Source organism: Pleurodeles waltl, chromosome 9 (assembly GCF_031143425.1).
Source record: "Pleurodeles waltl isolate 20211129_DDA chromosome 9, aPleWal1.hap1.20221129, whole genome shotgun sequence".
In the NCBI taxonomy this organism is placed as follows: Eukaryota; Metazoa; Chordata; class Amphibia; order Caudata; family Salamandridae; genus Pleurodeles; species Pleurodeles waltl.
The window spans coordinates 992,409,915-992,422,045 of NC_090448.1; the positions used below are offsets into that span (position 1 = coordinate 992,409,915).

At 45.2% G+C, this 12,131-nt stretch overlaps 1 protein-coding gene across 1 annotated transcript in view; it reads right to left on the minus strand.

Moving 5' to 3' along the window:
- Positions 1 to 12,131, minus strand: part of LIN52 (lin-52 DREAM MuvB core complex component) — a 261,161-nt gene that overhangs the window by 229,318 nt on the left and 19,712 nt on the right. The window contains exon 2 of the mRNA XM_069208503.1: positions 10,018 to 10,092. Coding sequence (XP_069064604.1) covers positions 10,018 to 10,092 — 75 coding nt within the window. The remainder of the gene's footprint in view (positions 1 to 10,017; positions 10,093 to 12,131) is intronic.

Below are 12,131 nucleotides of genomic sequence, written 5' to 3' on the forward strand. Positions count from 1 at the left end.
AGATTTTGATTACTCCATCCAAAAAGCTGAACAAAGAACGGAAGCGCCATTAGCTGAACAACCTCATGAAAATGACGACCAGGACCTCAGACTTGATAAACTAGAAGCATGTCAGACTTGGCTCGTTGAGCAAGTGGAGGACTACGAAAATAGCTCAAGGCGGACAATATCAACATTACAGGCCCTGACAAAAATATCCCCAATGCAGCACTGGAGTCACATGTCCAAGACCTAATCCGTCAGCTCTTGCAACTGCCAGAAGACTCTGAGATGACCCTTGCCTGCACATTTTGCATCTTCTCCCTCTTCCTGCAGAAATAAAACTTAACCCCTGATGCCTTGACACAAGTTAACTTTTTTCTAAAGGCAAAGAATCTATTATGGCTGCAGCAAGGCCCCACAAAATGATCCACTGCAGGGGGGAGGTGGAGGCGGATATCACTCTTTCAAGATGACTCCTTGACAACCCTGGCCCGCTACTGTGATTTTCTAGAAGTGACAAAACACCTTCCAAAAGAAAAAATACCTTATCATTGGGGCTACCCTTGAGAATCTACTCTCCGAGGCCAATAAACACCTTTCAGCAAAGACCCCACAGCAAGCTTGAGAACTTCTTCACCTCCTAGCAATGACTGACAGCCAAGAACAGGAACACAGGAACACAGGAACACTTTGGCTACAGCAGACCTTGAATGGAGAATACCATGGACAACCAAAATTAAGCGAAGGACACAGGCTCTAACAATGTCTGGATAAAGACCCACAATCATTCGATGAGGTGTAAACAAAGGTGGCTTAAGGCGGTCTAGAGCTCTACCCGTCATCGTTCTTGAGCTGAAACCCAGGGACAGGAAGTGTTGTTTTAACATATGATCACGGTTCGTGGCCTCTCCTGCTTCAATACGCCTTGAAGGGGTTGAAAATTTGTCTCAGGTAACCATCTCTTGCCCTTGAATATCTATCCCAGATGCACTGCCATTAATCTTGCACTCCTCTTCATCCTATTACTCATAGCCCCCGGTGACACCGGAATTTCTTCAGCAGCTGTCCCAGAACACTCTACCCCCTTTAAGTTTATAACCATTATGCTTCTGAAGGCAACTTATTTGACCATTTTTCCTGTTACTGTTGTTTTTTTCTTGTTCTGTCTTAAAATATTCCCTACAGAAGCACTCACTGCCAAGTAACATTACATAACCATGGTTGTTTGCCTTACCCCTAATCAGCCACCCCAGACAGGTCCGCACTACCCATACCACTATGGATGGAGGTGGTTGCACCTCCCAGGGCTGTGACCCCACAGACTACTGCTGATGCAAATTCAAGGACCTTCAAAGATCACATTGCTAATATCCACTCTCAATATCCAGAGTTTTAACTCCTCTATGAAACGAGCAGCCATATTGAAATGGGAGTAACACAAAAAAAAAATACTACTACTACAGAAAACACATTTATTAGATAAGGACACCATTTGATTACGATCCTAGTGGCACCCTACAAAATATCATGTTACGGTCCACAACTAAAAAGGGGGGTAGCAATCCTGTTGAAAAGAGGCCTATCCTTTACTTTGCACAGTAAACTAAAAGATAAAGAAGATCAATTCATAGGCTTAGATTGCTCTATTTGACTCACAAGGCTGACCTTGCAGTCCGTGTACAGGCCCCACAACCACAAACATTCCTTCTATGAAGATCTATTCCCAAGGATAGAGGTTTCCGCAGAAAACTGTTGATATTGAGAGGGTGACCTTAATGTTGCACTGGACCAAATGAACAATAATTCTTCTGCGGGAGACTATGGTACTCAAGCCACTCCTTCCCTTGCGAAACAGCATAGAAGGCCTGTCATTCACTGATATTTGGAGCAATCAATATGAGGGAGAATGCACCTACACTTTCTATTCTAACGTACACAGGGCCTTCTTGAGGATCGATTATTTTCTCATGGACAGAGAATTGGCCTCCCACATTCAGCACATTATTGTAAACCCTAAAGACTTATCTGACCACTCTACAGTTACAATATGACTACATCTGGCTCTCCCAGCTCGACCAGCTTAGCACCGGTGGGCAATCAATGAAACTGCATTCTGGGACCTAACCAGGTCCTGCTATGTGGAAGATAGTAGAACACTATTTTAAAGAATATGACAATGAGGAATTAGAATAGAGTGGGATATGGGACACATCAAAAGCAGTTATTCAGGATAACCTTATTTCTCACACAGTATGCCTAAATCAAATATCAGCCCAGAAAAAGTCAGACCTGGAGAATCTAATACAAGACTTCAAACTCCATAACAAACAAAGTGGTTTGCAGAGAGCGCATCCGGAGCTGCGGGTCGCAAGAACAACTCATAATGAAATAAGTAGCAAAGAAAATGTTGTATATAAACTAGAAATATTAAGAGAAAGGCAACAAGGTAGGCAAGACTATTATACTACCCGTTGCACAAACATCAAACCAGGAATACTATCTCAGCAATCATGGATGAGGTGGAATCTACACACACTTCCACAACAGACATATCACACGCATTTTACCCCTATTGTTCAAAAATTTACTCTGTCCAACTGCTCAATGAGGCAGCCCAAGACCAATACTTAGAGTCCTTGGTATTGGCAAATGCCAGGGACCTCGACTTTACACTGATCGATGGCCCCATAACAACCGACGAAGTCCGAGTCCCCACTGATATTCACCCTTGCCTATCAATCAATCAATCAATCAAAGGATTTATAAAGCGCACTACTCACCAGTTAGGGTCTCAAGGCGCTGGGGGGGGAGGGGGAGCTACTGGTCGTAAAACCATGTCTTGAGGAGTTTCCTGAATGTCAAGAGGTTTTGGGTCTGGCGAAGGTGGAGCGGTAGGGAGTTCCAGGTCTTGGCGGCTAGGTGAGAGAAGGATCTTCCTCCGGCGGTGGTGCGGCGGATGCGGGGGACGGAGGCAAGGGTGAGGCTGGCAGAGCGAAGATTGCGGGTGGGGGTGTGGAAGGTGAGTCTGTTGTTGAGGTAGGCTGGACCTGTGTTGTGGAGGGCTTTGTGTGCGAGGATGAGGAGTTTGAAGGTGATCCTCTTTGGTACTGGTAGCCAGTGTAGATCTCTGAGGTGGGGTGAGATGTGGTTGTGGCGGGGACTTCAAAAATGAGGCGGGCAATGCGTTCTGGATTCTCTGTAGCTTTGTTTGGAGTTTGGTTGTTGTTCCTGCATATAGGGCATTTCCGTAGTCCAATCGGCTGCTGACCAGGGCGTGGGTGACAGTTTTCCTGGTTTCAACAGGAATCCACTTGAAGATTTTGCGGAGCATGTGGAGAGTGTTGTTGCAGGAAGAGGAAATGGCGTTGACCTGCTGAGTCATGCTGAGTGTGGAGTCCAAGATAAATCCCAGTTTGCGTGCGTGGGTGGTGGGTGAGGGTGCGGATCCTAGGGAGGTGGGCCACCAGGAGTCGTTCCATGCTGAGGGGTTGGCGCCAGAGATGAGGATCTCTGTCTTGTTTGTTTTTAACTTGAGGCTGCTTGATTCCATCCAGCTGGCGATGGCGTTAAGTCTGTTGTGGAGGTTGTTCTTTGCAGTTGTCTGGTCTTTCGTGAGGGAGAGGATTAGCTGAGTGTCATCTGCGTAGGAAACTATGTTGATGTGGTGGGTTCGTGCGATGTTGGCGAGTGGGGCCATGTAAACGTTGAATAGCGTGGGGCTGAGCGATGATCCTTGGGGGACGCCACAGATGATTCTGGAGGCTTCTGACAGGAACAGTGGGATGTGGACTCTCTGGGTTCTGCCTGCGAGAAATGACGAGATCAAGTCGAGTGCCTTGTCGCGGATTCCAGCGATGTGGAGGCGTGTGCGGAGAGTGTGATGACATACCGTGTCGAAGGCTGCAGAGAGGTCCAGGAGGATGACTGCTGCTGTTTCTCCTTCGTGGAGCACGGTACGGATGTCGTCTGTAGCAGCAATGAGTGCGGTCTCGGTGCTGTGGTTTTTGCGGAATCCGGATTGGGAGGTGTCGAATGCCATGCGGTCTTCCAGGAACCGGGATAATTGGCTGTTCATGATTTTTTCGATGACCTTGGCTGGGAAGGGGAGGAGGGAGATCCAGTAGTTCTTGGGGTCGTCTGGGTCTGCCTTGGGCTTCTTCAGCAGGGCGTTGACTTCTGCGTGCTTCCATCTTTCTGGGAAGGTGGCTGACTCAAAGGAGCTGTTGATGGTGTTGCAGAGGTGGGGAGCGATGATGATGTTCGCTTTATTGAAGATATGGTGTGGGCAGGGGTCGGATGGTGATCCGGTGTGGATGGAGGCCATGGTGTTGGCGGTGTCTTTTATGTTGACAGGGGTCCAGTGTGGAGGAGGTGGGTGTTGCTTGGGGCTTTGGGTTCGTGGGTGTTTATAGTCAGCTGGTGGGTCTGGGGGTTGAAGCTGTTGTGGATTTCTTCTATCTTTCGACGGAAGTGGGTTGCGAGTGAGTTGCAGAACTCCTGTGATAGAGGGGGTTCGTTGGAGCAGGTCCTGGGAGTGGAGAGCTCTTTGATGATGCCGAAGAGCTCTTTACTGTTGTGAGCGTTGGTGTCAATGCAGTTTTTGAAGTGGGTCCTTTTGGTGGTGCGGATCAGTTGGTGATGTTTGCGTATGGCATCCTTGAAAGATGTGGTTGGAGTTGGTAGGTTCAAGGTGCCAGGTTTTTTCCATTCTGCGACATAGCTTTTTGGATTCCTGTAGGTCTGGATTCCTGTAGGTATATGGAGCCCTTGGTACAAAAAATAGAGTCCAGGCAATCCAGAGCCTCCAGCTGGGACAACAAATATTAAATAGAAGTGTTCACTGATGACGTACTATGTTTCGTAATGACTCAGACACCTCAATCTCAGCCTTGATGCAATAACTCAAACAATTCTAAGAGGTCTCATGTTTCAAGATAAACAATACTAATTTCTCCAAGCTGGGCATCTCAGATCCCCAAGAGGTTTCCAACCCCATAATGCAAAGGTTGGGCTTTCTCTGAGAAGATCACTCCATTTGATACCAGAGAATCATCTTAACGTACAAAACAGACCATTCAATCTAAGTCAACATCCCCTGCTACTGGATGTCCTTTATAAGAACATGCAAACACGGGGAAAGTTGGGAATATCTTGATCGGGGCTAGTGAACAACATCAAGATAAATTTTGTCCCAGATTACTGTACGCCCTCCAAGGACTCCCACTTTGATGCACAACACTATTGCCTAAACAGATTCATAATAAATGTCTCACCTTTATTTGAGGCAATACATCTCCTAAAGCATCTAGACTTACGCTGTTCAGGAAATCAACTGATGGGGGAGTAGGGCTCCTCAATATTGTGGGTTACACTCTGGCTGCTTAACTGCCCCCACATTACACTTAGCGCTGCAGCCTAACAATACTACACTAAGATCACCCTAGCCTATAAACTATGGCTGCAGTGCAAACACACGCCAAAACAAAAGCACCCCCTCTACACTTTACCACTACATTGCTAGACTACTGGGAGACTATATCACAAACCCCTGGCATGACTTCTTTTCCATCACCCATGACTCCAATGACCCAGAATCACGATTTTCTACTTGGCCAATCAGACCAAGGGCTTCTCGCACTGGAATGAAGAGAATCCGTCACGCCTAGAGAACTTTTACACTGAAGGTTCACTAGGTGACAGAGACATTTATATAGTCTGTATTTGTCATGTGGATGAAGATGACATTGGTCTGTCAGCTGTTGCCTTATAAGAGGACTATAGAAATCCAAACCAAAGTCAATAGAGAAGACACAGATTGAACACTTGTTTTTTAATAAAACCAAAAGAAAAAGGACCTCCCTTCAATATAGTATGATCCACTGGAATTATGCGACTCTGCAGCTGCACCATTTTTTGCATAACTACGGATTTGCCATATTTGCCACAAAATCCATCATCTGCTGCATAATTTGTAGATTTTAACAAAATAAATTGTTTCTAGCCCAAACAGATCAAAAGTTGCTAAAAGTGTGTTAGCAAGTGTCTCTGTGTAGTAGACAACCCTTCGTAAAAGGTTGACCGGTCATCTTTCAACTGCTTATTGCCGTATTTGGGTCTTAAGCTAGTACTAATAAATAAGGTGAAATATTTGCCCAGAAATTGTTACAATGTGTAAAAATAACAAAATAATTAAGTAATACTATGGCAAAATGTGCCACATTGCGTTGCATAACTTGGCTTTTTTTGCAGCATAATTTAATTAACACTGCAGCATAATTTGGCCCTCCTCTGTCACATAATTCCAGTGGCCTTGTACATACTGCACTTAATCACACACTGAACATTGCTCCACCTATACATCAGCCTGAAGCAGGGACCTGAGCAAAGACATCTCAGACAATACTTGTTGAAACGTACCAGGGCAGCAAAATCTTCAATTTGTGAACACAAAGAAAACATATATAAGGTCTTAACCAGATGGTACCTCACTGCCACTCGACTGAAAGCAATAACCGGCGGTTCTAACGTCTACTGGAGACGACGGCGGAAGGGTGCCATGATCCACATGTAGTGGTCCTGCCCACTATTATGCCCCTATTGGGAAGAAGTGACTCAGATAGTGGAAGTGCTATGGTAGCGAAGCTCCAGAAGGACCCTTTGATCCTTCTAATGGGAGACCCATGCAAAAACTCTGTATACTCCACTAACAATCCATGCAGGTAAACTTGGTGATGACAGCTTGCTTAACACTGGCAAAATTTTGGAAACAAGCCCTAACACCTCTGTTGCACATTTGGTGGCCAAACCTGTGGTCCATCTATACTAATGAAAAGCTGACAGTATTAACACGATACCCCCACACACATTTGAAAAAATGTGGGCCCCCTTCAGTGAAACAGGGCAAGAATACAGAGGGGGGCAATAGGCAGACTGCTTGCCATACATCGATCTAGAATTGATAGTCTGATCTCATCACCAGAGTCCAACAACTCAGATGGGGGCATGCGATCGGCGATCTAACCTTGCCACATAGATAAACGAATAAGCAATGAAAACTCGGATTTCTAGGGTACTGGACAAAATAACCTCTCCTCTGTGGCTTATATATCTCTTTGCCGTGTCAAAAACTGTGCTATATATCTAGTACCTGAATTTACGGCTAAAGTTATGTTATCACAATTTATATTGTAAACACAAATATGAATGATGATGTATGCATTGCTACCCTTTGATATAATTAAAAGTTTTTAAAAAGTATGCAGTGGCCAATCCCAACCTCCTGTCATTAGCAGGCGGTGATTCAATAGTGACTCTAGCCTTACTGTTTATACACAAGGTGCCCACTTCTGAGAGTGCCAGTAATAGAACAAACTGAGAACTTAAAATTGAATAGATTCTTTAGTAAGTAATGGTGCACCTTTTGTGGTCAACTGGAAAATGATACAGTCCAGATTTCTGGCTTTGTTAATGAGAGATTTTCTATATTAAAAATGGTTGTATTAGCACAGTGAAAAAGACACTGTTGTTCGAAGGGTAATGTGGGAACTGGTTTGCATTAATCTGTGCAGAAGATTTTGCTACTTGAGTACATCAAAGTGTTTCTCCACCTAATGTAATACATGCAGGATGGATTTTGCAACGGTTCTGTTTCGAATTGTGTGTAGTTTTATGCATTATAAAATAAATGGTGTACCACTGCACTTGAGGAAATGATCTGGCAGGTCTGGGGAGAAGGAACGGAATGAATGTGATCAGATTTCTTGATGCTCACAAAGGATCTTCACTGTTTGTGGAACAGGGAATGAACATGTGCGAGGAAGTAGTATTCGACATCCGGCTCGGATGACACTTACCATGGAATCTGATTCATATATTTGACATCACCTTCAAATAAATGGTGTCTTAAAGGACGAGCAGTTAGCTATATCACAAGGGTAACTTCCTAGGAACAGCTGTTCACAACAAGGTAGATGCCATGTGTCTACATTTCAATCTGAGAGCGATGACCTCAGTCTTCTGATGACTACAGATGGTCACAATGATCGAGCCCGTTAGGCTTCCCGAATGAATACTTCACTCCAGATAAAGTTAATGTTCGTGTGGGGAGGGGGGGGAGGGGGGGGGGGGAGAAGAGAAAAAAGAGAGAGCCTGATTACAAGTACTGGGCAGCAAGTAAGCTGGACATCCACGCATTGGGTTAGATTTTGTCATCCAAGCAGGCTTTACACAACAACAAAAAACCACACAACACCTAACAGCAGTGGCAACTCCAAGCAAGTTGATGAGTGCTGCATACTATCAGCAAGTAGTGCCTTTCTGTGCTAAGCATAGGGGTATTTTAACTAATCAATCTTTCTTCTTCGTCATGCCTAACCACATTCCTCCAGCTCTGGCAAATTAACTTATCCCTCTGCGGAGAGAAAAGCAGTCTTCAGTATGTCAATTACGAAAAGCATTTATTCCATAATGTATTGGTACTGTTACGCACCCTCAGTAACTACACAAATATCCATCGGAGGGAACTCTGACCGTGCCTGTCCTCTCCAGTTCCACCTAACACTATAGTACACTACTATGCTTTTCACTAGTTTATGCTTTAGAAATAAGAATCAGCCATCGCCTACAGAGGAATTTACATTAGTCTGTCAAAGTGACACCACGTGCCTCGCAGAGCGATGGCGCCCGACACGGCCAAGACAGGTCCAACCCACACAGCCAGAATTACACCGTCTACCTGGGAGAGCAATCTGATGGAGAAGGATGATAAAGCAAGATGAAGGAGCAGAATGTAGGGTCCTGACGGAGAGGTAGTTGATTGTTCTATGCCTACTCCTGAAATGTGTTTAATAATGGCAGGATTCTCATAATCACAGATTAATGCTACTCAACAAAATCAAAAGGTACACTTCGGCTGCAAAACCATGCAAACCCACCCCTGACATACTCGTGCTGAGCAGTGATAAATTAAAACAGCACTGTAGAGTTTTTCAAAGTTTGAGCCTTCCAAACTCTGATAAAAAGCATCATATTGTACTCTCCTCATTTTGCTTCCTTCTTCAACGTGTACACTTCTCCTCTACCTAGAAACATAGATATGAAAGAGGCTAAGCAGAAAAAGAAAACAGGAAAGACATGACATAAGAGCGGTGAAGCTGAAAAGAGGACACGTAAAAGGGACTGAGAAAAAATATAAAGGAGAGACAGTTGTTAATGGAGGAAAAGAGAAAGAAACTGAGGAAGAGAGATATGGTGGGAACCAGGGAAACGGGTGAAGAGAAAGAAGATTGAAGTGGGGAGGGAGCTAGAGAGGAAAGGTGAAAGACAGAAAACACAGATTTTGGCAGGCAGGGGCAGAAGAGAGAAGGGAAGGAACCCTTCGAAAGAGCAACATTATGAACAGGTGAAATAGAAACAGGAAAGAGAAAACCAGCAGTAAGGCAGACAAAGATGAAATGAAAGGAGGAAAATACATCAAAGAGGAGAAAAGAAAAGAAGCAGACCACACAGCAGTAGAAAATGAGGGTGAGATGAAAAAAGCAGATGGGAAGCAGACAACAACATGGTAGGGAGAATCAGGCATGTTCTGTGAGGGAAAATTAAGTAAAAAGCAGACAGAATAGGGGAATGATAAATATATGAAGAGGCACAAAGAGTGGTGGGGAACAGAAAGGCAAAAACATTTAAAGTGAGTGAAAATCACAATGAAAACTGACATTAGGGTCTTTTAAGAAATTTCCGTATCACCCATCCCTCTTGCCTGGAAAAATGCATTCCATTTTTAAACCCAACTCTGCGTTCTTTCTTGTAGCCCATAGTGAATTGCAGATCCTAAACACAGAGGGAGGCAAAGCGACAAACCTGATTGAATACAAACGTCCAGCCTTGAGTCACAAGCTCACCTACCTGTTCCACCCATTTCTGCCTCCAAGACCTACCCTTACACATTGATAACTTTTCTCCAACGGTCTGCATTAAGAAAGACCGGGTTGCAGTAATCTCTTCCTGTTACATGGCCTGATAAAAAAATACACTTACGTTGCTCCGGCCAGAGGTCCGGTGAAGCCCTGTCCAGCTTCTCAAAGCTCAGCAAAGAAGCCTCCAGATCTGCCCCTAAAACAACAGAGCACATAAGAATCCGTACAGAAAACACCTGTTCGTTTGATACACTTGCCAGCATACCTGATTGCAGCATACCGATGGCAGAATATCAGAACATTTCAGATGTTTGATTTTTGTTCCGCTCCACCAATATCGGTTTGCTCTGCTCTGAGGATCCCTGATGTTGAACGAGCAGATTAGCCACTTCTGAACTTTATTGGGTAATTAAAATGTTAACTTCAGTCAGTCTGCTTCAGTACCAGAGTACAACACTCCTCATAGGACCTACCAGACGTAGACTGTGCCAATCCCCACCCCTCCCCAGAGACATCTGTGGTAGGTCCTTATAGAGACACTTCATGTCAGTGCAAATACACCCTATGAAAGACGCTGCAAGGGACACCTTGTGCAGGCCCTAGAGAGAACATCTTGTGCAAGGCCCACATGCAGACAACTATTATTCTGGGTCTTACCAGAGAGAGCATTTGAAAATCCTATCAAAGCCATCCCATGCCAAGTCCTTCAAGATGAACAAGTTACTTACCTTCAGTAACGAGGTATCTGGTAGAGACTCTATCTAGCTGCTGATTCCTTACCTTAGAATTCCCTGGCGTCAGCTTCGAATCTGGAGTTTTTTTTTAGCAGTACCCTGCACGCGCCGTCGGGCGGCGTCATTCGGATCCGCGTGCATCTATATATATATAATAAAAAATATCCACAGAGCGGGGAGGCTTGGGTGGGTGTAAAGAATCTGCAGCTAGATAGTCTCTCTACCAGATACCTCGTTACTGAAGGTAAGTAACTTGTTCATCTGATAGAGACTTCTAGCTGCAGCTTCCTTACCTTAGAATAGATACCCAAGCTATAACCCCTGCCGGTGGGTCTGAAGGAGATTTTTACACTAGGAAGTCCTGCAAAACAGACCGGTCAAAATGCCCCTCTCTTCTCACCTGGCTATCCAGGCAGTAGTGTTTTGCAAACGTGTGCAAAGAAGCCCACGTTGCAGCCTGACAGATGTCCACCACCGGGTCGCCACGTGCTAACGCAGTCGTAGCAGCTTTCCCCCTAGTAGAATGAGCTCTCAAGCTCTCGGGAGGCTGCTTCTTTGCCAAAGCATAGCAGATCTTTATACAGAGAACGACCCAGCGTGAAATGGATCGTTTCGGGACCGCCCGACCCTTCTTTGCACCAACGTACCCCACAAAGAGTTGGTCGTCCACCCGGAACTCTTTAGTGCGGTTAAGGTAGAATGATAACGCTCTTTTTGGGTACAGTCGATGGAGACGCTCCTCTTCCTTAGAGGGATGCAGTGGTGCAAAGAAGGTGGGCACGGTGATATTTTGATCCAGATGGAAAGGGCTCACCACCTTGGGGAGGAAAGAGGCATGAGTTCTTAACACTACCTTGTCAGGATATATCATGAGATAAGGTGGCTTTGAAGATAAAGCCTGCAGCTCACTCACTCTCCTAGCAGATGTAATTGCCACCAAAAAGGCTGTTTTAATAGTGAGCAGCCGGAGAGGACAGTTATGCAAGGGCTCGAAGGGAGCACACATAAGGAAGGTAAGAACCAAATTAAGATCCCACTGGGACATAACGAAAGGCACAGGCAGGAACAGATGCACAAGCCCTTTCAAAAACCTCTGTACTATAGGTGATTTAAACAGAGATGGTTGATCGGGCAACTGAAGAAAAGCCGATAAGGCTGCAAGATAGCCCTTGAGAGTCCCCAAGGAGGAACCCTGCGAGGCGAGAGACAATATAAACAAAAGGATGTTAGACAGAGAAGAAGAAAGTGGATCAATAGACCTCTCTGAACAATATGAAACAAAACGTTTCCAACGGCAGGCGTAGATCGACTTAGTAGATTGACGCCTGGCTGCCAGAATGACATCACAGACCTCGGGAGGGAGGTCATAAACCATCAACTGTCGCTGCTCAATCTCCACACATGAAGGCGCAGAGTTGACAGGTTCGGGTGGAGAACCTTCCCCTGCTGCTGCGACAGAAGATCCTCCCGAAGAGGCAGCCTGATTGGAGGACCGATGCTC